The following is a 27,447-nucleotide window of genomic DNA, read 5'->3' as shown; positions in this document are numbered from 1 at the left end:
CGTGTAATTTTAAATGCAGGTTTGGAAACAAGAAAGAACTTCATAGTTTTGTAGCCTATTGCTTCCCTTAATTTACAAATATACCTGCTTGCCTTTCTCAGATCTGATCAGGCTTCTTGTTACAATTTAAAACAAACAAACAAACAAACAAGGACGAAAAAATTAACTTTCCGAAATCTGTAAAAGACTCATCAGAGTTTTAATTAATCAATTTAAATAGGGCAAATAAGCTACTTAGTTTATATCATGAGGGTTCCCAGACAAGATTTTAGTATGGCATCTTCTGAACTAAAAATCTGTGTTATGGTAGATTGGTTGATGGCAAAGGCTCTTACTTGGAAATACTGGCTGGGTTAAGAGTAACTCATCCATTAGGATGATCTAAATTTCTTACTGATGGAAGAAGGCAGTATTCAGCTATAGGCTGTATTTGCCCTTCTTGAGAGTGGCAGAACATTAACTGCTCTTACTTTAAGCTTTACTAATGCATAAAATTGTGTACATTGGGGATTAGCTGGATTTCCTACAAAATTGTGTTTCTTGTACAGATGACTTAAAGGTGTGCGGTTTTTTTCTTTCAAATTTTGAAGAGTTTTTTGTCTTCATGAATCTTCATTGCATCTGCTACAATAGCTCAGTTTAGCTGCTCTGAGAAATCAGAGTTTTTTACAGTGCACATATTGGATCATCCACTGTATTTTGGAAGCTTGATGATCTTGGAGGTCTTTTCTAACCTTAATGACTCTATGATGTCCTGTTGCTGTTGGTTTTCGCCCACTTCATGAAACTTTCTGAGTGTTCAGCTTGTAGTTCAGTGTGTCTGAGGCAGCAGAGCTTCTGCCTCTGCTTAGGAGGCAGTTCATCTACTCATTGGGTGGAATGGCTGGATTGATTCTTCATATTTGTCTTGATTCATGTATTACATTCATTCTGACCTACTTGAGTGTGCAATTTGTGCAAGCTAAAATACCTTTTCTATCTTTCTTTTCATTTAAATGTTTGCAGACTATTACTTTTCTATCCTTTAGAAATGTTTCTTCTGATCTCTTTGAGGAAGCAAATTTAAAATTATTTTTTTCTTTGGAATCTTCTTTCTCCCCTTTGCTTCTCACTTTTGTATGTTTGTATTGTTTGGGGATTTTTTTTAAAGAATAAAAAGAATCTCATAAAGTGTGTCATTGGCTGACCTTGGCTAAGGGCCACCTTACCAATTACTGCCATGGACAACACAGACATGATTTTTGGAAAATTAATTAAGCAGCTCTTCCCAGGGTCAACTGCAGTTCTTCCTTCCTGAGTCCTTCACCTTGGCTGCAGGGCTCAGCCCTGCCCTGTGGTGGGGCCCTTTATTCTGTTTTCTAGTATTTTTGGGTTAAGCTTTTTTCCAGTGTGTGCATGTGTATGAAATCTTACTGTCTTGTTTTATATATATACATTTTATATTTTCCAATTATATTATTTAATTCCTGAGATGCTTCTGCTTCTTGCATAAGTTAATGTCCCCTGCTCTGCTGGTTGTTCCCTCCATTTCTTTTCCCCTCCCACAGTCAACTGTTAATTAGGGTTTGCTGCTCTATATTTATCAGAATTGCTCTGCCTTTTGGTGGCCTGCTAGAGCTTCCCCATAGTTGCTGTTGCACTGGGCCAAATCACTTCTTCCTCTTCCAATGTGCTTTGGGCACGAACCTGGTTGGTGCCTGAATCCTTGCCCAAACCTTGCCTCTTTTACCCTTTTGCATAGCATTACCAATTCCAGCTTGCCTCTTACTGTGCTTGTCCACTGCTTTCAGGAGTAAATGTGCTTTTCTTCTTGGATTTCTTTTATTGGGCAAAATTGTTTCCATAAGCCCCAGATGTTTGATTGTACACTGGCACAGCCATAATGCCTTTTACCTTAGCCTACTTTACATTTTACACTTCTGGCAGGTGTATATTGATGTCTCAAAGTTTTTTCCATACATAGGTATGTAACATTTATTACATGTATTTTGTACATTACTATATATCATATGTTAATATTTCTTCTCCTTAAACTTTAGCCACCATTATAAATGGTTTAATATCTTTCCAAGACTCTCATTGTACTCTTGATTGAAAATTATGTTTTCCTTACTGTGTTAGTCATCCTATATCATGATGGTTTCAAACTTCTCTTTCACTGCTACCTAATTACTGAACTCTTCTATTGATAGGATAACTGAGATTGAACAGGGGAATATTTAGAATCTGAGTTTTTTAGGGGAGCTAGTTAAACATTCCTGATCATAGGAAAAGCTTAACAATATAAAAGATGCTAAAATATCTTTGTCAAATCCCTCTCTGGACAGCTTGTAATCTGACCACTGTGCTGTGTACACGTGGTTGTAGCTTAGTGAAATGTTATCTTCTGAAGTACAAAAATGTAATCACTGCAGGGCTCTTTTTAACAAGTTCAAAATCTGAGTCACCGAAGCTTAATTACAGAACAACTGGTATTTTGTGAAATCCAAGTCAGCTATTTTTGTCTTACAAAATTATGACTTCCTGTCCTGATCCTAAAACTACTATCTATTTTGATGTGTTTGTTTCAGCTCCTGGCAGTGATGAAGGTGTATGTATTATTCATGATCCTTGAATGTCAGGTATATTTCCAGTTGCACAGCCCTCAAAGTTAGACTGCTTATTTCATGACAGGTTTTTTGAGTAGCACTGTTGTCAGATATGACCAAGCCACATGTTAAAAAAATCCTCTTTCTGCTTTGCTCTTAGACATTTATAGAAATAATGGAGTTCAAATAGTTGTATTATATGGCATATACTTATATAATTTCGAATAAAGATGGAAAATCAAAAACACTGTTCCTCCACTGCCCCTTATTCCCTCTACCCTAGCAGCATCATCCTTGTAATCATCCTGTTCAGGAGGGCAGAGGAAATGTTTTTTTCCATCATGGGAATTGTGGTCTGACCAGAGAGCTCTGTTTGAAGTGAGAATGAAAAATTGTCTGAAAAAGGAAATGAATAAGGAGGAGCAGTTCTGAAAAAAAAAGTTTCCGAGTCAGTTTAAAAAATTGAAATATTTTAATCTTATTTGAAATATAATTATTTGTTTAGATTTTGCTGGTGGAAGATGAGAGTCTTCAGGTAGCTGTGAGTAGATGTCAGAGACCTCAACATTTATAGAAATTGTTTTCCTAATAATACTTCTATTTGGATGTCAGAAAAACTCCCTTTTTCTGACATCCAAATAGATGAGCCACCTTTGTGGCTCTTTCACTGAAATTAGAACCATTAGTTCTCATTAGATATTTTTATGGTTTTGAAATTATTTGGTAGTCCTTGGTTTTTGACATGTGGGATCTCAAGAGATGAACAGATGAAAATTAGAGAAAGGTCAGTAAGTAATCATCTATGCAATTAAAAATACCTCATGTTGTTTATGAAATCCAACCCAGACAAATGTCACAATTTCTAATAACTTTTATCTTGTGTTAAATACAAAAACCAAAACTAATTATGGCAAAAAATAGTTTGACTGCATGCACACGTAACTACCTTTTTGCTTCATTGCTTGTATACTGTATCTTTCTCTGTTCTATCTGTGTTATATATCTAAAAAATGTGCATCATGTAGAAGATGTAATTTAAAGACAGTAGCCTTGCAAAAAGAAGATATTTTGTCATTGCCTATGTGATGCAGTACAGCAAGAAGAAAAATTGGCAGCATTTTGGATAAGAGAGAGCCCTCTATCAGAGACCGCTTAAGGCATATCTCACTAGCTGCTTGATTTCCTGATTGCTCAGCATTTTGCAGAAGATCAGAGTTACACTAAAAGCAAAGTTATGTGGTTTTGACAAATTATTCACTATTCCTTCGCTGCAAGGCTAGCGCAGAAAACAACTTGCACTTTCCTAGTTAGGCACAGAGGAGCTTTTAGGTGAAGCAAGGCAATAACCTTGCGTCACCCGGCCAGACGAGTGTAAACCAAAACACTGCTCAGTGCTGAAGTGTCACAGCGCTCAGTGTCAGCAAAATGCAAGCATCAGGAGGAGGCTGAAGTGCTGGTGTTTCCCTCAGTAACCATCAGCTCATTACTTTATCTCTAAGGAGATGCATCTCTGCCCAGCACTCACTCTGTGGTGAAGTGCCTCCCCTTCTGGTGCCCTGCCTAACAGGAGTGAGGCTGTGCGATTGGGGTGGAACAGCAATGAGGATGATGCTTCATCTAGCTTGGAGGTGTCACGGAGGTTAACCCATCCTACACCCTCCATCAAAACCATTTCCATGAAGAAAAAAAGATGTGTCATTGCCATAGGAGATGGCCTCCTGAAGGGAACACAAAGCCTAATACACAGACTGGACCCACTCCTTAGGGAAGCCTGCTGCCTCCCTGGGGACCAGGTTAAAGATATGAAGAGAAAGCCTCCTACCCTGGATGTGGCCCTCAGATTCTCAGGTCATTATTGATTTATCAGGTAGGCAATGTGGAGGTTGCACCAAGAAGTCCAAGGACAATCAAGAGACTTTATGGCCTTGGGATAACCATTCAAAGGATGAGGAGGACAAGTCATATTCTCTGTCCATCCAGTCTCAGGGAATGATGAGACAAAAAATGGCAAGAGCCAACAGATTGTCTTAAATGTGTGTACACCTGTGTGATATTCCTTAAGTGCTAAATTGAAATATTTTTCAAAGACCTATATCAATTTTTTCACAATCTTTCCACTAACTTCAGGGTATAGATCACTTATAAAATAATTCCTCTGTCTACATAGCCTCCAAATTTTCTTAATGAATCGAATCTGCTGTGCCTGTGTAGGAACTAATTTCCACAGGTGTTCTGTTACAGCTCTGTTCTGCCACTTACTTTCTTGAGGTAAGGCAAAAAGATAGGACAGTAAATAGAGAATAGTACGACAGGGTGAAATATAACCTCTAAAGAGCAAGGCCTTTGCACTATTCTGACATGTCTAGACCTATGCCTTAGGCTGTGTACAGTGTCAAATAATCAAATTGTGTTGTTTAAAATACTCATTGATATATGTTGCTTTATTTTCTGATGCTGTGGGATGACTTCAGGCTAGATTTTGCCCTTGTATGTGCAGAAGCAGTTTTTACTGACTTTGAGGCAAGGTGACTCCACACAGAAGTGGGATATTGTCTCTCAGCCTTTATGGCAATGCAATTATCTAATCAATTGGAGCCGTGTTTTTGCAACACCTCATAGTGCACCAAATCCATAATAAATGATCAGTCTGGATTTCTGGAGTTAGTAAGTGATTTGGAATAAAACAGGTTCCTCAGTGTGATAATAACATTTTGTCATGGGCTTGTCCGTGCATAAGTGGGTGTGATTTTTTTTGTGTTTCTACAATTGCCTTTCTCGTGGCCCAAATTTGTTTTGGGATAGAACAATATGATTATCAAGTGCAAATATGATTATGTTTTAAGTCTATATTTTCAGACACATATGTACATTTTTGTTCATTGACATTACCATTGATAGGCCATGGTTGTTAAGGTTTTGGGGTGGTTTTTTTCCTAGTAGCTGTGCTGACTTTGATCATAATCATTACTTACTGCTTGCAATGTGCAATGAAAATTGTGACATTTTCAGGTAAAATTTATAAGAGAGCCTGTTAACCAATATCAGTATCCAGAGCTGTATGAACAGGGGCAGACAGTAGATCAGAGTATTACTCACTTTGAGCACCAGGCAAGGGAGGAGAGGCTGGGGGCACTGGTCTTGTTCAGTCTGGAGCAGAGATGGTTTTGGGGAGGACCTGACAGCAGCCCCCAGTGCCTATGGGAGATCATCCAGGAGATGGAACTGGGCTCAGTGAAGTGAGGCCAGGTGAGAAGATGAGAAAGTGAAAGCAATGTGAATCAAGAGAGGTTCAGACTGAGATTTTTGGGTTTTTTTAATACCCCTGTGAAGACAGGCAGTGAAACAGAGCAAGCAGATACATCGTGCTCTTTCTGTCCTTAGAGATTTTCAACCTTGGCTAGGTGAAGCCCGAGAATATGGTCTGACTTCAGAGCTGACCTCCTGTGAGCAGGAGACCTCCTGAGCTATCTCCCAGTCTGAACTATCCTGTGATCCTGTTCCTGCCCTCCAGACAGGTTACTTGACACCTGTCTGTCTCTATTTGCTCTTTCTGAATTTTAATCTCAGTTTAACTCGAGGATAGAAAGTACCATGGTATAGGAAATCCTGTGAGATTGTGCTGAGTTTGTCAGCACTGAGATCAGAGTGTTATGACTAGGAACATGATGCTGGAGGAGATACCTTTGAGTCCCCAGTATAGTCTTCTCTGTTCTCACAGGCCACCAGCTGGCAGGCTATCCCTCTTCTTCAGTCTAGAATAAAGGAAAGAAGAAAATTAGGCAGCTGGTTTGGTTAAACTATCACTTGATCATATCATACTTGTACTTAAAGGAAGAATTACCCAGCAAGTGTGGCTGTGAAATAGATGATCCAGACATTGAAAACCAAGAAGGTACAAGGACTGGAATTTTTTTTAATTTCCTCAATGTGATTTCAACAAGACACACCTCAAACGCAGCTGAACCTGGAAGGAAGTTAAATGACTGTACATAGATTATGTTTTATCTTAGGCAAAGGAGTAGCTAATGCATCTCTTTCTTTTGTGAGTAGGTATAGAAGCATAACTACAGTGGAAATGCTAAAAAATAGGCTGAGAAAGACTGTAGAGAAAATCAAATTTTAAAAGGACAAGTTTTCTGTGCTTCTGTGTATTATGCCTTTTTCACAACAACCCTTTTACTTCAAATCAAGCTGTGAAAATATTCTTTATTTTTCTTCTGAAGCTCGAGTAGCATCTATGTTCCTTTTTTTACCCATAAGCAAAACAAATTAATCCAGCAAAGAGTAGTTACATTTTACATAACTATGTAGGAGAAAAAAAATGCTTTCTCTCTGCATTTTTCCTGACTGAGTTTAGCATATGTCAGCATTTCTTTTAAATCTTTGGTTGATTGAAAAGTCATAATCATCATGATCACCATTTTCTAGACATGAAGAAATTGATTTTGGCCAGTAATTGCATATCTGTTTAATAAAATTATTGTACCTAACTACTGAGTTTTCTGTGTGTTAGAAATGTAAAGATCATAAATATAAATATAATGGGACCTTTTTTTAAAAAAAAATACATCCTATGATAGCTTTGAGCTACCAGAAATTAATAGTTTTTAATGACAGAGGTACTGATATATATTAGCATAAATGCATTAAGAAATGTGTTACAATCTTTGTTCAGGAAAAGCTTCCATTTTTGTTAATGAAATTTTGCCCCAAACAGAAGAGTAAGCAATATAAGTCTCATAGTTTAAGGAAAAACTTGCTTTATTAGAACTGTTTAGAGTACGTCTTGCTGGAACCAGTAAAACTGTGGAAAACCTTTCATTTTTTTAAATCTAATTTTATAACTAAGGGAAAAAAAATTGAACCTGGTTTTCTTAAATACTCTACTTATATTGGTTTCTTTTTCCCCATATGCCTGTAGGCAGTACCAATCCATTATCCTAAGGCAGTAGTTTGATCCTGCAGAGCACTGTGGAGAAAAGCAGCACATACAGAAGCGTTTCTGCACTCGCTGTTTTGTGTGATTGGTTTGGTTCCACATTACCACAGTCACATTTCATCCACCAACTCTTTGGACACTGTTAATATTTTTTTCTCATTTTTTTCTGTATATGGCAGCAGATTGACTGGGAATTATGAATGAATATATGCTAATTAAGACAATAAAGCAGTTTAAAGATACACAAATGTTAATAGGATTTGAAATAAGAGGTAGCTTGAGGCCACTGCTGTAACTAACAGGCCATTTAAAAATTATTAGCGTCAGGCCCAGTGGACCAGTAGTAAAATACAGCTGCCTTTTTAGTAGAGAATCAGAGCTAGAGGCCCCTAGACCCTGAGCTTTACTCCAGTGATCACAGCTGTGAACTGTGCTGAACGAATTTTGCTTATTCCTGCAAATGCCAGCATAGAAGCTACTTGCCTTACATAATGCCTAAGGTGATATATACAATAGTTTAGTATTCTTAAAACAGTCTTTACAGCAAATTAATTTCAATACCTCAACAATGACATGTTCTTGCATATCAAGCTGTTAAATATTTTATTAAATTTCAGTGGTCTGTTTTCATGTACAAAGGAACAGAGTATATTGCTCACTTTGTCAACCAAACACTTCAGTTAAGTGATGGACTCTGCCTTGGTCAGCCTAAAGTAGAAAAATAAATTGAAGAAACATAGATTTCAATTGAAGAGGCTGCTGTTGGACAGCAGAAGAAGTTTACATAAGATGACAGCTATTTTAAATCTCTTGTGATAAACATGATTAAAAAATTATAAATTTGTAATGGCAATGCCTGTCTGACCGTGTGCCTCCTTTTCCCCCCAGACCCCACAGTCCTTTGGTCCTTTTCCAGAGATAAGAGGGTGCCAGCCAAACAATCTCAGCTCCCTTCTTATCTGTCTTCTTTTCTAAAACTATCACCAGCACATTTGCCAGGTCTGTAGAAATCCTTATTATAGATAGTCCATTTCAAAATACCTTATGGATGAAGCCCCATTCCTGCCAAAGTTATGAGACAACAGAATGAGTGGGCTCATGCTCCTGTTTTAAATTAGTGAAATTGTGGAAATACTTAAGATGGTGCCTGAAAACCAGGCACAGAGAAGAAAGAATTAGCTGAAAACTCAGGAAGAAATTGGGAGAACTGAAAACATATTTTTGTCACTGCTTTTTTATTTTTTGTTAAGCATTTTTCAACTACAAAAGTCATGAGCTCTGCCTTCAGAAGGCGTATTTTTTGTGAAATGAAGAAAACTTATTGCATGTAGAAAGATGTGAATTGGTGCATGAAACTAAGTATTGACAAGTGCTTTAGGCTTGGACCAGCAATGCCCTCTCACTTAAATGGTTTCAAATACATTTTGCCATCTTTTTGTTGTGCTTTACAGACTATTGTTCTCATTTATAACCTCACAACCTGACAGTGTCATAGGAAGAGAGATGGAAACAGCATTTTTGACTGTTGTGCCAAAAGCAGGATAGGAAGATGAAAATATCTGCATTACAGTGTGCCTGAGGAGAGCAATGAGGAGATAGTTTTTGAGAAACAGTTTGATTTCTTTGAGTTTATGATTTTAAATCAGTAGGTTGTACTGACATCTTTTTGTGTCGTTGCAAGAAAGATTCTGGTATTACTGTAGTCAAGAGTGTAATAATTAAATCTAGTAACATCAATGGATTTTAATGCAAGTTAGCAGTTTTGCTCTTAGAGGAGAATACAAGGTATGCTAAGCAATTTCTGCCCATGAAAGGCGGTGTTGGGTTTTGGAATGGCTACTTGAGTCAAGGGGAGATAGGTCATCCCAAGCATTCAAAACCTTTACCTCTGTTCTGCAGTCAGCTTTTAGTTTGGAAGCCCTTAAGAGCTTCAGTTTTAGGTAAAGACACCATTTTGTTTAATGTTTTACGAGTACAGAGTTACAAAAGAGATGTTCATTCATAACAGAAGTTAATTATTTAATGCAGAATTTAATTATTTCATGTGAAAATTTGTTTTGTGTGTGATAACAATGCTTTATGAGACAGCATAAACATTGTCCTCTCAGCAACTGCTAGTCCCTCAGACAATAGCACATTCATTTCCCTAAGTATCTCCTGCCCCAGAATTGAAATGAAATAAACTCTCCTTGTTAAACTAAACATGGAGAAATATATAAGTAAGACAAATATGCGAGACATAAAGTGATGTACTTTATTAGGCTTATCTGCATACTTATTTTAGAGACCTCTAAGCTAACATGTCTTTGATAGTAGAGACTTATGTGTTTAAAACTAGCAGCTGTACAGAATAGAAAAATTTGTGGTCAACAGAAACAGAAAACATGGATACATATTATGATATGTCGACAGGTATGCTTAGGCATATATTAAACTTCTTAAGTCTTATTTCAGCTGAAAAGAGTTATTTAGAAAGCATACCCCATTCAAGGCATTTGACACTGAAAACTGCCTTTCATATCAAACAGTAGGAGCTTGAAGTCATTAAGCACAGGGCATGGCCAGAATATATTTTGCACTTGGGTCTGATGAGGCTGGTCTTCCATTTAGAAGGTGAATGGCTTTCACTGTAAATAGCCTTGGTCAAATGGTTCATCCATATTTTATTTTTAGAAAAGTAATTCCTTCTTCTCATTACTTTAGTTATTATGTGAGACCTATAGCTGCTAAAAAATGTCTTTTATACATAAAAGAAGTTGAAAGATTAGTTTTTTAGAGAAAGAAAAAACAGCCTGGTGGCAGAAATGGAAGGCGGTGGAACATACATTTCCAATCATCCTTGCCAAGGATTTGATTTTAAAATCACCCATTTGCACTGTGGCTGATTTCCACTGGCATAATCATGAGAGGCTAAGAAGAAGCCCTCATAAAATGAGTAGAGGAGAAACTGCAAGGCACACTGGGAGAAAATGGGCAGAAGGTAGGTGGCTAGCTTGGGCTTTCTTAAATTTTGGACTTCTGGCCCTCCACAGACAATAATTTCCTAATGTCATTTCGATCAGACATGTCCATAGTAGGCAGAGACTACATCTGAAATAATTCCTTAGCTATGATTACTGCATTATCTGGGGAAAACAGGCAAGCTACAAGATGCTGGAAAAACCTCAATGAAGTGAGATGGTTGAAACAACAAGGCAACATAAAGGACCAAGTACAAATACAGAAAGCACAATCTGTTTGAGTGTTCAGCATGAGGTTTCTGAAGTAACCATGATTCCCAAATGTATATAGTCACCCAAGCAGACTAAGATCCAAATTTCTGGAGAGAAAATCTCTTGGTGTGGTTTTGTTTTTGTGAAGTTAAAAGTAATAATGCCTAGGACTTTTGAGGGAGGGCTGCAGTGTGAAGTACAGAATGATGAAAGAAATCTCAGAGAATACTTGTGAACAGGCCAGTTATGGATAATAAGGATATCTACAATCACCTTACTGATTCTTTGAAAATATATTATTCTTTACTCCAATTATATGAAAAACTTAAGTATTAGCATTTTGTTTTTCAGAAAACTGTTTTTTTAGAAAACTCAGAAGAGCTAATTGACATGCCTGTTGGAAATTAAAATAAGACTTTGAGTGAAAATTTACAAACTCATTGGCTTTCACTTCTTTATCCTTCTAGGTACCATTAAGGCAGTTCCTTAGATCAAGGCTAGGAAAAGCAGTGAAAACAGAAAGATGGTACCATTTATGAGGTAATTCTGAGCTGTTGGAAGCACCTCAGTTCTGAAAAAGCCATCATTAGAAGTCCTCGTGTGGAAGAAGAAACAATCCAAACAATCGTGAAGTACATTTTTGATGTACATGGCAAAATAAATTTCACATTATTTTTAAAATTTATTTACTCTTCAGAGCACACTTGCACTATCACAGAATAAAACTCATGGGAGCCTGGAAATCTCTTATCCACTGTAATTAAAAGGTCCTGAGATGATGGATAGACTAATAGAACAATTGGCACTTGACATTTCTTCATCCCTGAAATGACAACTCAGAAGATCCTCCTTGATGGGGAAATAGTTTCAGAAGAGCCTTGTGCCCTTTGTCAACTGCTGTCCCACCAATACCCAATACCTAGTCACAGGCTGCAGAAGGCTGCAGCAGAATTTTTCTAGGTGCTCTGAAGTTCTGTCTCTCTGATCAAGTTGTACACAATCTCATGATGCTGTAGCACATTTCATTTATCCAGCAGTAACACTGGTTCCAAGCTCTGCTTCCTATCATCAAGAGAAAGGAAGGAAGGAAGGGAAAACCAGATTTTTTCAAAAGTATTCAGAAACTTTTTGTATGTAAATCCCAGTTACGAGAATTAAAAAAAAAAAATAGTGAAAATGCTTTTTTTTCAAGTTAAAGTATCTGTAATTAGATAATAGGGGTTATTAACCCATGGGAAATTGGGAAAAAAAAAACAGGTAAGATTTTTATCACACATATCCTCTTAATGTGAAAATTGTTTTCAGAAATTAGAAACCATGTTTTGGATCTTTAAAAGATACTCAGATCTAAAAGTGACCAAGAAAGCAGTGTTTATTTAATATTATTAAATCAACATCATGTGTTGAATGTCTGTTAATCCTATTGAAGCCAAAAGGAATCCATGGCTTCACTCATTCTAAATAGTAAGCATCAAAGTGGGAGAATTTATTTAAGATTATATCCTTCCACAATAGCATGAATCAAAGTCAGCAATTATTTAAGTTGCTGGTGAGGGAACTCATGATGTGAAATCAGTTACTGAGGAGAGAAAGTAGAATCTCAGCCTCACCTGGTCTAACACATTCTAAAGCCTGGAGTGAATAGATGTCACTGCACTTGAGGGGACAACCTGCATTGGCTGGAAGATTAAGATGGAAGAATAAGAATTTGAGAAACAGATACACCAACAAAAGAACAACAGAGTCCTAGTGATGGATCAAATTACTTCACTGCTCTAAGGACAGACTTTAATTCTAAATATAAAATTACAAACCAGACAAAATAACAACTTTGATCAAGTTTGAATGGAAACCACTCTGGAATGAATCCTCATGCTGGACCAAGTTAATTACATCTTTCATGGATACTTGCCTTTAATATCTTCCTATGCCAAATTTTTCAGTGATCTGGGGAAATATTTCCTAAGCCAGAGGGAGCAGTTAAATGTCTAGTCCACTTTTGCAGTCGCATGGAAGTGTTGTACCAAACTTCTCCAGTACTTTAAAAAATGCTATACTTGAACTTACTCAAATTAAAGCAGCATTCATAGGGTTTTTTTCAGTTCAGTAAAATTAGAACATGTTTGACATGAAGAAGCAACATTGGTTCAAAATGTAAGATAATCACAGTAAGATAATTAAAGCTAGAAAAGACTTCTAAGACCAAAAGTCTGACCTTCTCTGAGGAGATATGAAAACCAGTCCATTAGGAAAATGCACTTTCAAAAGAAAATGCAGGCTATGATGTAGAATGCTCTGGCATGTGCTCTCATTAGAAGATGATGGATAACATTGGAGCCCACCCTCCCTCATGCCCCCCCCCCCCCAATTTAATAGAATTATAGAATCATATAGCTTGGAAAAAAACATCATTGAATCCAGATGTAAACATAGCATGCCATGTCCACCACTAAACCATGTCCCAAAAGTGCCACATCTGCATGGTTTTTGAACATTTTCAGGTATGGTGATTTAAGCACTTTGTGGGTAGCCTGTTCCAATGCTTGACCCCCTTTTCAGTGAAGAAATTTTTGTGATGTCCAATCTAAACCTCCTCTGATACAACTTTCCATTTCCTCTTGTCCTGTCACTTGTTACCTGGGAGAAGAGCCTGATCCTCACCTGGCTACACCCTCCTGTCAGGCAGTTGTAGAGAGCACTAAGGTGCCCCTGAGCCTCCTTTTCTCCAGGCTAAACACCCCCAGCTCCCTCAGCTGCTCCTCACAGCACTTGTGCTCCAGACCCTTCCCCAGCTCCGCTGCCCTTCTCTGGACACGCTCCAGCCCCTCAATGTCTTTCTTGTAGTGGGGCCCCAACTTGAAAACAGTATTTGAGATACAAATTATGGTAAAGCCTTCATCAAAACAATTTAGGTTAGGAGCCATATTGTATGGCTTCACCTCACATCTCAAATGAAAATCAGTTAATTCGTATAAATGGCAGTTTTACTGGCAGGAATACTGCAAAATTAATATATATTTATCCAAAATGAAGAAAAGAAGTTGTCACTATTTTTTTTCTGTTAACTGCAAATAATTCTTCTTATGTGTAAGAAAAACCTGTGATTACATAGCTATGTATAAGAAGCTATTTTTATGTAATTAACTGCACGCTTCATGAGATACCCTCCTATTTAAAATTGATTAAACTGATTCCTTTTTTTTCGGCTGTTTTTCTTCTGGAAAGGAAAACTTCTTTTTAAATATGCCTATTTTTTCTCTTTTCACGATAAAAATAAAAAGAGGCTAGTGTTGTAGAGAAGTGGGCCATCAAAGGATGACTTCTTAAAACAAAATTCGTATTTTTCTTTGCTCTGTTTCATTAAGATGGGATTTGAGAGCAGGTTTCATAAAATCTTAGATTTGGGGAGAAAAAAAAAGCTTCAAATTAATTTGTTTTCTCTACAAAGAAGTGTTTGGATGAAGTTCAAATTTGAACTGAAAGAAGTAATATGTCCTGTAAGAAAATGAATCAATCCAAGAAAGAGAGAAAATGTTTAATCAGAGAAGCAAAAAATGTTTAATCACACAGCCAATCTAGATAAGTTATCAAACATGATTTCTCTAGGTATTCATTTAATGAGGATGAGTTTTCCCTCAGCTGGCAAACTGAAAAGGTGATAGGATTTTGCCAGAAGATCTCTAACCACCAGGAGTTTCAAAAGTGAAATGTTCACCTCAGTTAAGCAACAGGGAATTTTACAATTGATTCCATAAGCCAGTTTTTAACTGTAGTCCAGTCTAATTTCCATGCAATCTGTTATGCCTCTCTAAGCTTTTATCCTAAAGCAGAAAAAAAAAAATCAAAGATGGCTTTAGAGACTTTGTCCTTGAGAGAACCTGCCAGTGTCATAGGAACTTCCTACCATGTTTAACTTTTTTTAAAAAAACTTCTTTAGTTCTGAAAAGCTTGGAACTCTCACGTGTTGCTGATATTTTTACCAGCTTTTAAAAACAGCCAAAAAAGAACTTCTGTACCGATGTGGATTCTCATTCATGTGACTATGAAAGGTAAATGCTGCGTGTGGATTCTCTATGGGAGAGCTTTCAAAAAGAAAGTTTTGGCAGAGTTAGGGATATGCACGTGTATGTGCAGTGCCAGACAGCTATAAATATCAGATCCATGGAGTGCACAGGACTGGAGGACAAAGGCACAAAGACTGGATGATTTACTGTAGACAGAGCTGCAAAGTGCTTTAAAAATGAGAAAAGATTTAGTGTTCAGCAAATGTGAAATTCATGAGGTGCGTTCTATCAAAGAAATTAACCAAGGCACAGAGGAAAAAGAAATTTTGTAAATAAACCCAGTGGATTTTTTTTTCTTGTTCTGTAAAAGCATTACATTGGATTTAAGTTATGTGGAATTACATATTAATGAAAGTAAAATATGTAAAAAATTGGTGCCCAAGTTTTCAGATGGAAAGTATTTAAAGATTAAAGCACTTTCCCCCTCAGAAATTTATAAATGGCCAAGCTACTTTGTGTTCGCTATCAAGAAATGAGAGTTGTGAGCACTTCTAAGGAAAATAGTGATACATGATCTCTGTGTGAGAAATACGTGGAGCCCCTGGCTGCAAGGGATCTATGTCAGTCATATGAGATGGGCCTCAAAGAAGGGCAGGTCCAAATCACAGTGAATCTAGGGATGGAATGGGAATTAAAAATACAGAGGTATTTCCCTATAGTGAGATTGTGTGAACAATTTTTAATCTCTCTATCTAAATGTAGGTGCCCCAGCCTTTCTTAACTGTGTAGTTTTGTTTTGCAGTTAGAAAGAGAAAGGTACATCTAGTGGATAAATCAGTACATGCAATTTAACACCGATTTTAAGATCTGTCTTTGGAATATATCTTTCTTCTATTTTAGAGACAGAAAAAAAATCTCCAGAAATTAAACCCTTGACTTTGTGTGGTAAGAACCAGGTGAGACAGACTCCTCCACTCTCCCTGTGTGCCCCTGTACACAGAAAGGCACACATGCTTGTTTAACAACTTCTTTTGCAATTGGCTTGGAGGAAATTTTAATCAATGTATTGATTTGTGGAAAGAAAATCTTGCCTCTTTATGAAGCATGGAGAAGAGTTCAGCAGTCAGATCCAGTCTTGCCTGGTCTCAATGGTTTTCTCTTTTATTTTGGGCATCTCTCAGGATAACCTTCTAAAGTTAATGTTCAGTAGCTTAGTGATGTGGTATAAGACATGGTAGACCTAATACTATGTTAAAAAGTTTAAATGTATTTTAAAAGAAAAAAATACCATGCATATTAGTTAAGCTCATTCAATTCCATTTTCCATTCAATAGGCAAGAAATGCACTATCACTTTCTGATATTGTTTCGGAATTGTCTTCAAGCAGAAATAGTCTTTTAGAGACAATTCACAAAAATGATTTCTGGAAATGTAACAATTAATTAAAAAATGTAGTAAGTTTGTAACTTGTTTTGCAATATGCTCTCACATCTGCAGCTGAACAAACAGAATTGCATTTCCCAAATTACCACTTGATCTAGCACATTAAACCAAGACTTTCATTGTACTTAGGAGAGTATTTTTAAATGAGCTGATAAGTTGCTTAGAAGAGAGTACTAGAAGGAGCCCACTGCTGTGAGTAAAAAACACTCAGGAATTTTCTGTGTTCGGTGGATCTGTCTGCTGAACTCCAGTCGAATACTCCTGCACACATTTTAGTACCTGCTTAATCTTATGCATGCAGCCAAACACAATGACCTTTAGGAGAAAGACTTATGTGGTTTTAGGGTTTTAGAATTTACTATGGGACTGCAAGATACAGGCCCCACTAGGTATAACATTCATACACATTGGGGTAGCACTCAGAAGCCACATTGAGACAGCTGGACCTTTGTGCTAAACTTTTTACTGATTTCTAGGAAGAGATTGGCCTTCCTGTCAATTGCTTCTAGTCCCCAATAGAACAGACAGTTTAAACCTTGAAAACTGAGACATGGAAATGCAAAGTGACTTGCTCCAGGGGATGAATTTTGTTTCGGAGATTCAATACCCAACATGCCCGATTTCCCATTATGCAATATCTTATTATAGGAGGACAAATGCTTGAGAGGAATAAATACTCAAGAGGATAATACTTGTGATCCATTGTTTTTTGTTTGCTTGTTTGTTTGTTTTTTAAACTGGCAAGATCTTAATGTAGTCTCTTTTTGTTCACCACAACCACTAATACAGTGATAAATTTTAGAGAAATAAACTGATTTCGGTTAAAGTAATGCTGTGATATTAATTCTGGTTATAACGGTTTAGATATGATGCTGACGTGATATATGCCTCCTAAATGCAAGATAATTAATTTGCTTGAAGTAGTTTGTGATCAAAAGAGAAAGGTAGATGATGATTTAGAGGGTGCAGGGTCTATAAATAGAACACAAATAGGGTTGGATGTTGTTGAATGTATTAACTAACTTGTAAAAAAATCCTTGTTTCCCTTTTGTCCTGTTTTGGATAACCATATTTAGAGGTATCCTACTCCAGACAATTTTTAAGATAGTAGTAAACTGGTCTTAATATATCTATAATGTTTTACATTTACCCACTTTATGTAACACTGTCTTCTCTTTTATAATCCTGTCTGTCATGTTATATCAGTTATTTAGTTTAGCTCATTAAATTCGTCTAGTGTTGGGAATTTTTCTTAATGCAAGAGCATAATTTAGTTTTAAATCAGCAGTCTCAAACACAACTGAGGAAGAGCATATGTGTTTCAAATCTGTACTGAATTTGGGTCCAAGATAGTTTAAAACTACAGAGGGATGAATTTTGATAATTTGTCTTTTAGTTCCAGAGCTCTAACTAGCCCTGTGTCCTCTTCCAGGAGGTGGAGGTCAGTGGAGTGATCAGGAGGAGGTGGATCAGAGAGCACAGAGGGAAAGAGACTGTTGGGATGATCTGTGCAAAATTAGTAGAAAAATATTTGGACATTTTAACAGGAAATGCCAGTCTCAAAGTTATTTTAGAAATACTGCTTAATTTCATCTCTGATGTCAGAGTTCTCATAGACATAAGTTGATAATTACTTGACCTTGGGAGGCAGGTTCATATATAGATGAAATGATTCTCTCTTCTGTACTTCATCTCACATGTAGAGTTTGCATCTCCATATGGATAGGCTGTTCCTCTTGGAAGGAGTTCTTTAGGCTGGGAAAATTTGCACGGTATTTTTTACATCAGTGCTGGCAGATGCACAGCAGCTGAACAAAACAGTGTATATGACTGTGGCCCATGAAGACAGGGACCACTGATGGCACTGCAGACGCACCTCAAGTGAAAGTCTTCATGTGCTATTATGGTGGCACAAGGAACTGTGACTTCCTAAATATACGTTTAATTTGTTGCTCTCTGGAGTTTACCAGATAAAAGAAGCATAGAATACGTTGGAAGGGACCCTCAAAGATAATCAAGTCCAATTCCCAGCTCTGCACAGGTCCATTCACAAGAGTCACACCGTATGCCTGAGACAAAAGTCCAGATTCTTCTCAGGCTTGGTGCTGTGACCACTTCCCTAAGGAGCCTGTTTCAGACCCCAGCCACCCTTTGGGAGAAGAACCTTTTTCTAATGTCCACCCTAAACCTCCCTGACACAGCTTCAGACCATTCAGGTCCCATCACTGATCACCAGAGACAAAAGATGAGTGCCTGCCCTTCTTTGGCTGGGAGGAGGGGAACGCAGGGACAGCCTCAGTGAGAAGATGCCAGGGGCCACTCCTATGTCAGACAGTTTTCGGCCAGCCCCAAAACAGACCTACTGGTGGTGAAAGCTGGTCAGTGATGCTGTGGTACCCCTGTGATAACGCATTTAGTAAAGGATAAAAAACATTGCATAGGAGCAGTGAGAGAGTGGATTGAGGACATGTGAGAGGAACATCCCCTGCAGACCCCCAGGTCAGTGAAGGAGGGGCTGAAGATGCTCCAGGTGTCAGAGCTGAGATTCCCCTGCAGCCCATGGTGCAGCCCCTGGTGAGGCAGCTGTGCCCCTGCAGCCCCTGGAGATTCAAGGGGGAGCAGAGATCCACCTGCAGCCCCTGGAGGATCCATGCCAGAGCAGGGGGAAGTGCCCTGAATGAAGTTTCAGCCTGTGGAGAGTCCACATTGGAGCTGGCTCCTGGCAGGAGCTGTGGCCCAATGGAGAGAGGAGCCCACACTGGAGCAGGTTTTCTGACAGGAGTTGAGGCCTGTGGGAGACCCATGCTGAATCAGTCTTTTCCTGAAAGACTTCTTCTTGGAGAGTGCTTACAGTGTAGCAGTTCTTAAGGAACTGCAGCCGATGGCAAGGGCCCCTGTTGGAGAAGTTTGCAAAGGACTCTGTCTCCTGGGGGATCCCATGCTGGATTGGGCGAGCAGCCTGAGGAGGAAGGAGAGTCAGACACAAGTTGTCATTGATCACAATCCCTAATCCCTGTATGGATGTCCAAAGCACAGGAAAAAGGGAAGAGAGAGCGATGAAAGACTATCCTCATATCTGAAAACTTCTACTAGTCTTGAGTCTTTCAATTTTAGTGCTTCCATAGTTTGTGTTCTTATGACAGATCAGTGTGTCTGTCAACTTATCTGTAATAGCTAACTGTGCCAGGGCTTCCCACATAGGAGTTGAAAACGTAGAGAAAATCATTTTAAAATGCTCATTTCCAAAACCTGTGTCCTGGAACAGTGAGTCATGGTTGATGCAGGCTCTGTCATGTTACGTTGGTGTTAGGCTACAGGTCTCCCAGGTTCCTACATATATAGTTCCTAGACCTGGTACCTGTTTGCTGCTGAGCAAAACTAACATTGTTGGCAGACCAGCTATACACCATTTATTCTCTGTAAATATAATGTTTAGAGGGTTTAAACTATATGGATATAACTTGGGAATAAGAAGTTGTTGGAAGTTCTTGCCTTTTTTTTTTTTTTTTTCAAGATTTGTGTTTTAAGTGAGGGACTTGTCTTTAGAGCAATAGTAGGAACTTTGGAAAGTATTTCTTTTATAGGGAAAGAAGACTGTAGTATGACTTGATTGTATGTCCCAGTAAACCCTTCAGCATATACAAATTTTGCCATTTTGGCATTATTATATCTTTTCTTAACTGAAGGTCCTGTGAGTCACCTATTCTTATAAAGTGATTGTACTATCACATAGTACAATCTGCTAGAATAGAACATTTCTAATTCATATTACAACTACTGCATATATTGGCTTTTTTAAGTGCAATGGCAATGTTTTTTTTGGAGTCTGTTCCAAGGAGAGCAGGCTGGGTGGAGAAAGGATCAGGACTAGCCCTGGGGGAAAGCCTTGGAGGTATTGGTGGATGAGAAGCTCAATGTGCCTTGGCAATGAGTGTTCACAACACAGAAGGCCAGTGGTGTCCTGGGCTGCACCCAAAGCAGTGTGGGCAGCAGGGCCAGGGAGGGGATTCTGCCCCTCTGCTCTGCTCTGCTCTGCTGAGACCACACCTGCAGTGCTGCATCCAGCCCTGGGGCCTCCTGCACAACAAGGAGCCAGGTGGAGCCAGTCCAGAGGTGTGACACTTGTTCCCAGGGCTGGAGTGCCATTCCAGTGAAGACAGACTGAGAGAACCAGGTTTCAGCCTGGAAAAGAGAAGGCTACAGGGAGGCATAATTGCAACCTTCCAGTACCTGAAGGGAGCCTACAAGAAAGATGGAGAGAGTCTATTTACAAAGGCATGTAGTGACAGCACAAGGGAGAATGACATTAAACTTGAGGAAGGTTGGTTTAGATTAGATATTAGGAAGAAATTCTTTAGTGTGACATTGGTGAGGCACTGGAAAAGTTTGCCCAGAGAGGTTGTGGACTCCCCATCCCTGGAGATGTTCAAAACCAGGCAAAATGAGGCTCTGAGCAACCTGATCTGGTGTCAGGTCCCTGGCCGTGACAGGGAATATTGGAACTAGATGATCTGTAATGTCCCTTTCAACCCAAACCATTCTATGATTCTATGAGTCCAACCTCCGCATTCATTTAATCTTTGGTAGGACCAATGGCATTGCAAAATCTGCAGGAGAAAATAATATGTGTAATATGGCTAGTAAGTTGTCAGCTATGAAGAGATACCTTGTTTAAAGACAAATTATTTTTCAATATTTTTCAAAGTATGCTCATAAAAGTGTATTTGTCACTGCTTTGTATTTATGAGGGAAAAAGTCTTGAAGAAAATTTTCTTAGAATGCTAGTATGCAACTGTTTTAGCAAGCATAATTTAGTGCATTTTTAATGAGTAAAATGCCTTTAGAAGTGTAAGAGAAATGGAAAAAGAATTGGCAAATTCAGGTAGTCATGTTTGCTGGGAGGCATTTTCTGAGAACAGTAGTGAGTTGGAATGCAAATCCTCGTGGCTTTGCTGATTTTGTGGTCGCTGCTGATTACTGTAAAATTGATTCAGGAGTGTTGCAGCATCTCTGCATATGTTAAAGCTTCATCTCCATAGTGTCACAGGCATTTTCCTGTCTGTAGGTTTTGTACTGAGTAAGAAAAGAGTCTCATAACCCTCATGTTAGCATTTTTTATTATCAAGGAGCTAAGAAGGACACTCTTCAGTTATTTCTCAGTCTTGATCTCAAGTATAATAGCACAAATTTTCTTGGATTAGCTATTTCAGGACTTTAATGGTATTCAGATAATTTTATCACATTTGGGTTTAGACTGGGGCAAGGATAGTTTGCTTTGAACATGAAGAATTATTATTCTGTTACTCTAAGTTATAAATACTTTAGGGTCGTATAATGTTATTTAATGAAATTTCAAGTTTGATTTTTTTCTCCATCCTGAGAATGAATTTGAGCTTTAATTCCACTAAATGTACAATTTCACAGCTTGGCATTGATTTCTTGAATTTTTCATCATGTGGATTCCTACTGTAAGGACCATGTGTTACAAAAAGTACTCTGCCCCTGTAAAACTGCAAAGTACAACAACAAGGAGCCTTAGGAAGGATTTTGTCTAAACATGAAACACATTAAGTAACTACCCTTTACATGAGGTTTGTGTTCAGTTATTTCAGAGTTAATTGAGCTGTGTTTAAAAATAGAGAAGGCCTGCCATATCCTCACAGAAATACTTGTAAAACGTGGAGAAATTCCTTTGCAGAGTAATGTACAATATGTGAGTGAATAAATGATTATAGAAGGAAGATACAAGAAACAAGCCTTTAAACTGGATTATTAATAAGAAAGATTGTGTTTAAATAAAAGGAGATATAAACATCATTTGCTGCAGAAATCAAAGCCTAAGTTAGGGCTTCCCCTGAAAACTGGAACTTTTAAAGGACATTAAAACAACAGTAGAAGGTCATTTACATATTTCAATAAAAATGCAGGAAATGGGAAAACAATTGAAGCTGTTCTATATTGATGATGGGACAGAAAAGCAATAAAATCTGTTTGGAGAGTTAAAACTAATAGATATTTCACATTGATTTTCACTCAAGGAGAATGTTGATCTTAAAAGAGGAGTGATGACTAATGGGACCAGAGAAGTCACATCTTTCTTCCCTGGTTCTTCAAGAACTGGTTTATTGAAGGGCAGATGCAACAACAAGCGCCTCTTGCTAGAGCTGTTAAGGAAGTTGTGATATGTATGATCAGTGAAGTTATAGAATAGATTTTGATGGAAAGAAAGCTTTAAAATATGGATATATAGGGAAAATGACATAAAATACAACCAGAAGTTACTAAGGTAGACAGTATAGGATTGATCTCTATCTTCCAGTTGCCAAGAGAATGTAATAAAATAGACATGCTCTTAAGAGAAGTGATTTATGGAAATGGAGACAAACAGAGTCAAAAGGCAAGCATGAAACTGTGGAGAGTATGGCACCAAATTTTATTCGAAGAGGAGGTAGCAGGCTGGAAAAGCACAATTACAGGAGAAAGATCATTGGTGTCTAATTTTACAGTAGACACAGAGATAAAAATTCAGGGTACCATGATGGAATTTGCTGCAGAGGCAGGTAAGTACATTGAGCAGAGCAGACTAAGATTTTAAGTGTAGAATTAAGTAATTTTAAAGAGTGCAGCAATATGTGTGGCATGATGGAAAACAAATAGTAGTGATTAATGAAAATACTCTGCTAAAAGCAGGAACTCATTTGCAAATGGCCCAGAAGGAGGAAGCAAACTTTTGATCCCAACATGATCATCAGCCATTACTGAGATTCAGATTTTAGAAAAACACAGTTGCATCTTAGGATATGTAAGAAAAAAATATTTTGTGGTTGAGATGAGGAAATAATGTAAAAAACAGCAGGAAACCTTTAACTGAAATTCTGAACATGTCGGTCATCTGTGTTCAAGCAAGATGAGATGGAACTAAGAAAGCAGAGCAATGTTCATTGATGATTAATGGAATGACAAGCCAATCATTGAAGGGGTCTGTGAGAATCTGTTTTTTATGTCCAGCAAGAAAAATACTAAGAGGCTTTGTAAGAGATGTGTATATTTAAGGTAAACTTCGGTAAAGGAAGAAAGCTTTTGAAAAAGCTGTATTGATATAAAATCTGGCTATAAAAGTCATTAGGATGGGAGCCATAACTGTGGAGGAAAACATAAACCCACAAAACTGCCCTCAAGCTACTTACTCCAGTTCTGGCACAAGAACTGGGTAAATCACCCAAGTCTTAGGAGAAAAATGCACAGTTTGTATTTTCAGTTATTTATGCAGTAAATGTAATATGAAAAAAAATTAAAGCTGAAGTGATTTGAATTTGCTAAGGGTGTATGTTGTACCATAAGCGTGCTGCACATGCAGAATGACTGTGAACTCCAAGCTAGTGGGAAGATGTCTTAAGTTTTCCCATGTTTAGACAACATTGAGAAGAGAAGGACTGTGAGAAGAGAAGATCTGAAACAGGAGAGCATAGAAATACTGAGAGGAAAGCATAGAACACATGATGATCCTCTAACTGACTGTTACTTTCTCCATTTTCTGTGATTCTGGGAGGGGTACCATTATTAATGATCACACAGTTTCTAATAACTTGGCTTGTGCTTCAAAAAAAAAAAAAAGGGATATTTTTCATTAGACCCTTTATGAATTGATAGAAATGCAGCAGTTGTTCAAGAAAATACCCATATGCCTGCTTTTATGTGCAGACATCAGTAATGTCCATACTTAGTCTGATGAAACCAATAGTTTTCCCTGTGTCTTAAATGAGTCCAAGAGCAAATCAAAACTCAGGATATATATTCAGGTAATTTGGTTTTGGTTTTCAGTTAGCACAGAGTAGAAATAAAAGGGTTGGGGCAAAAGTCAGATCACATTGACTTACTGCATTTTACTTAAACTGCCCTCTTAAAGTCAAGGAGATTATTCATGAGGTGGGTTTTTACTCAATGTCTCTAGAAGTGTTTTAATGTACTACAAGGGCTTCCTGCTAAAAAGGGATCAAAGGTTTTACCTTGTTACAATTCAAAATGTCCAAATTTCATTTACAAGGTCAGGAACATTTTTTTGATAATTTTCACATTTTAGAGTGTGAACATTTTTCATTTCAGGGTAATGGAAATGCTTGATGCCTGATACTATGCAGAGCTATGGTTAAAACAGTGTATGTTGATTTTTTTCACTGATAAGCAAAAACACGTTATTTATTTTAAATTTTATTTTAGAGCAAAACCACAATAGATACTTTAGTGTTCTATGAATGGGATCAGAAGGCCACAAAATATTATTTAGCTGTTTATTCATTGGTTTCCAGAATACATCACATGGTGAAAATTGAATGTAACTGTGCAGGCAGAATTGCAAATCTTCAAATTAAAAATCTGGGTATGTTGGAATGTGTAAGTACATGTTTACAGATTTTGTCTCTACTTAAACTCTGTTTCTTTCTTTCTTTCTTTCAGTTTGCTCCCAATATTCTAGAGGAGTTTTTGCCATTTTTGGACTATATGACAAGAGATCAGTACATACTTTGACCTCATTCTGCAGCGCCTTGCACATCTCCCTCATCACGCCCAGTTTCCCCACGGAGGGCGAGAGTCAGTTTGTGCTGCAGCTGCGGCCGTCGCTGCGGGGAGCCCTCCTGAGCCTGCTGGATCACTACGAGTGGAACCGCTTTGTTTTCCTCTATGACACAGACCGAGGTGAGTTGTGACCCAGCTCTCTCATCTTCATCCTTCTAATGACTTCTGCAGGAGCTGTGAACTTTTATGTGCTGTTGAGAGCTCGAGGAGCCAAATTTCAGAGGGCCTTTGAGGTGAAATACCTCTGACTGAGTAGCTGTGTGGCTGAAGGAAGAACTCCTTAGCCTGCAAAAATTGGGTATTGGATTCACGTAGTAAGTAATCGATCAGCCAAAGCCTGTGCTGTAAGTCTAGAATACCAAAATCTTTAAACTAATGGTAGTGAAACAAAAACACAGTTCAATAGGCAGAATGTTACAGCTCTTTTCTCTCGTCAATTCACTTTGCGAGTGACAGCAGTACAAAGAAGTGGAGAGGAACAGCCACTTCTCTGCATCTGCACTGGTGTAAGCTGAGATGAGAGTGAGCCTCAAATGCCAAACTTTGGAAGTTCAAGGAGGAGAAAGGCTCTGCCCTCAGGCTGTGCCAGTGTAGTGGAGGTCAGAGGCAAGACATGAGGTATCCACAGGTCAGCAGAGGGAGGGAGTGCTGCTGCAGCCCATCTTCTGCTCCTTTTAGCTGGAGTTACACTACACTTTTACAAAATACATAGTTAGTTACAGAAAAGGTGTGTTTTCTACTCATGGTCTCATTCCACATCCCAACACATCTCAGAACTGTTTAAGTGGTAAAAATCTGTAAGTGCATCACTGTGTGTCACCACTCAGTGAGGAGCTGAGAGGTAAAAGCTGTTCTCAGGATTGTGTGTTGATTCTGCTGGCAAAGTCTTTGTTTTTGGAATAGGACTGAGCCAGCATAGCTGAGCTTCTGCAAAAGAGGCAAGGTTTTTATGTTGGTGGCTTGCTTTCAGGGGGGTAGAGAACAGCATAGCTGTAGTCAAATAATTATTTACTACAGCTGTTTCAATATAGTTCCCCATGTGGACAGTCTATTCCAGAATTAAAGTGGCTTTATTCCAGTATAATTACTCTACAGAAGAAACAGAGAATTACACAGACCTAAATAAATCTGTTTAATTATTTGATTATGGCTATAGAAGTGAATTTTCTCATATATACAAGAACTACATTTTAGTGAGTTTTTACCTTGATATGCTATCTAAATACCTGAATTTGAATCAAAATGAATAATGGAAGAAAATGAAAGAGTTTGTTTTGTTTCATAATTTCTTGTTTGCTGTTTTTAACGCAATGTTTTCTTAATACTTGCTGGACCTATAAAGGAAGTTCTGGGAAGGAAGCATTATAGAATGTATTAGGTAACTGGAAAGAGGAAGAGTACAGCAGAATTTTAAAGTATTTCTACTCAAGGTATAGTTATGGGTAACCAGAAAACAAGCACATAATGACAGATGTGGTCTTACAGATTCAACAGATTGTTAAGTAAAGAAGTGCACAACCTGCAGTTACCTTTCTCATCTAAATTCACACACTTAATTAGATTGAGACATCATTTTTAAGCAGGTGATATCATACCAAGGACAGCTTCAGAACAGAGTCTGTAACAGCATGGTTAATAATTAATTCTTATGGCACTGAACTTGCCCCTCTGAACTCATCAGTACATCTTTGATGAAGACATGACATTTTCCAGCATGGATTAAGGGGATGCTACACTGGGTAGTCTCTCAAATTCTTATTAGGTCTTATGATGCAGTTTCATGCAGGAGAAAATAAGATTCAATGTATCTTTTGGTATTAAGAGTACTGTAAAAACACAATTGTTGAGTAAATTGTTACCACCTTTGCACAAGACAAAATTTCAATGTGGACCTGAGATACACTTTAAAAAAAAGTAAGTATCACCTTACTGTCCGAGTAACTGTAAAAAGAAGAAAAATCATTAGTGTTGAGTCAATAAAATCTCTGTCAGTGAGGTCAGAAATTAACCTTGTCTAGATTTTTTGTCAGAGATCTTCCTTTACATGCCAGATGTCTCCCTGTTTATTTGAGCAGCCCCATCAAAGCAAACTGAAGGATGGTGGGCCCCCTCAGCATTTTGTTGCTGAGCTTGCAAGTTGATCTTTGCAGCTTAAGTGGGAAGCCATGAATAAGCCCTTATGGGGAAAGGTAAGGCAATAAGCCTAAATTCCAGCCTGACACAGTAGCTGTATGTGAAAAAGGCAGTATTTAGCAGTTGTCAGTATTGTAAAAGGCAAAAGTCCTTCACAAAAGGTAGAATGACAAAATACGCTTAGGCAAACCTTCAGCAGCAGTGGTGGAAAAATGGATGTTGTTTTCAGATCTGCTTTCAAGCCTTTCTGTCCTGCTTGCTTCTTGGTTCTGTTGCATGTGACTCAGTTGCTGCTCACTCTTGGGGGCTGAACAATTAAATCCTATTATCAAGGTAGGTTTCTCTGTTGTAACATTCCATTCATCTCTCTGACAGCCCCTAAGCTCCATGCAGAACCCCAGTCCTTAAGGCTGGAGCCACCTATGTTAACATTTCAGTTTCGGCTAAAAATGTGCTTCTATTGCATCTCTCTAAGTCATTCCCACATACTGTTAGAATTCTGGAAACTTATATTTTGGGGTCCACATACCACATACCACACTTGGGGTTCCACC

General features: G+C 38.1%; 1 protein-coding gene across 3 annotated transcripts in view; it reads left to right on the top strand.

Moving 5' to 3' along the window:
* Nucleotides 1-27,447, top strand: part of GRIA4 (glutamate ionotropic receptor AMPA type subunit 4) — a 214,703-nt gene that overhangs the window by 44,527 nt on the left and 142,729 nt on the right. For all 3 annotated transcript variants that reach the window (XM_083884832.1, XM_083884831.1, XM_083884833.1), the window contains exon 3: nucleotides 24,641-24,880. In XM_083884832.1, coding sequence (XP_083740958.1) covers nucleotides 24,641-24,880 — 240 coding nt within the window. The remainder of the gene's footprint in view (nucleotides 1-24,640; nucleotides 24,881-27,447) is intronic.

Source organism: Zosterops lateralis, assembly GCF_965231275.1.
Source record: "Zosterops lateralis genome assembly, chromosome: 2".
Taxonomy (NCBI): Eukaryota; Metazoa; Chordata; class Aves; order Passeriformes; family Zosteropidae; genus Zosterops; species Zosterops lateralis.
This window is presented reverse-complemented; position numbering and strand designations above follow the sequence as displayed.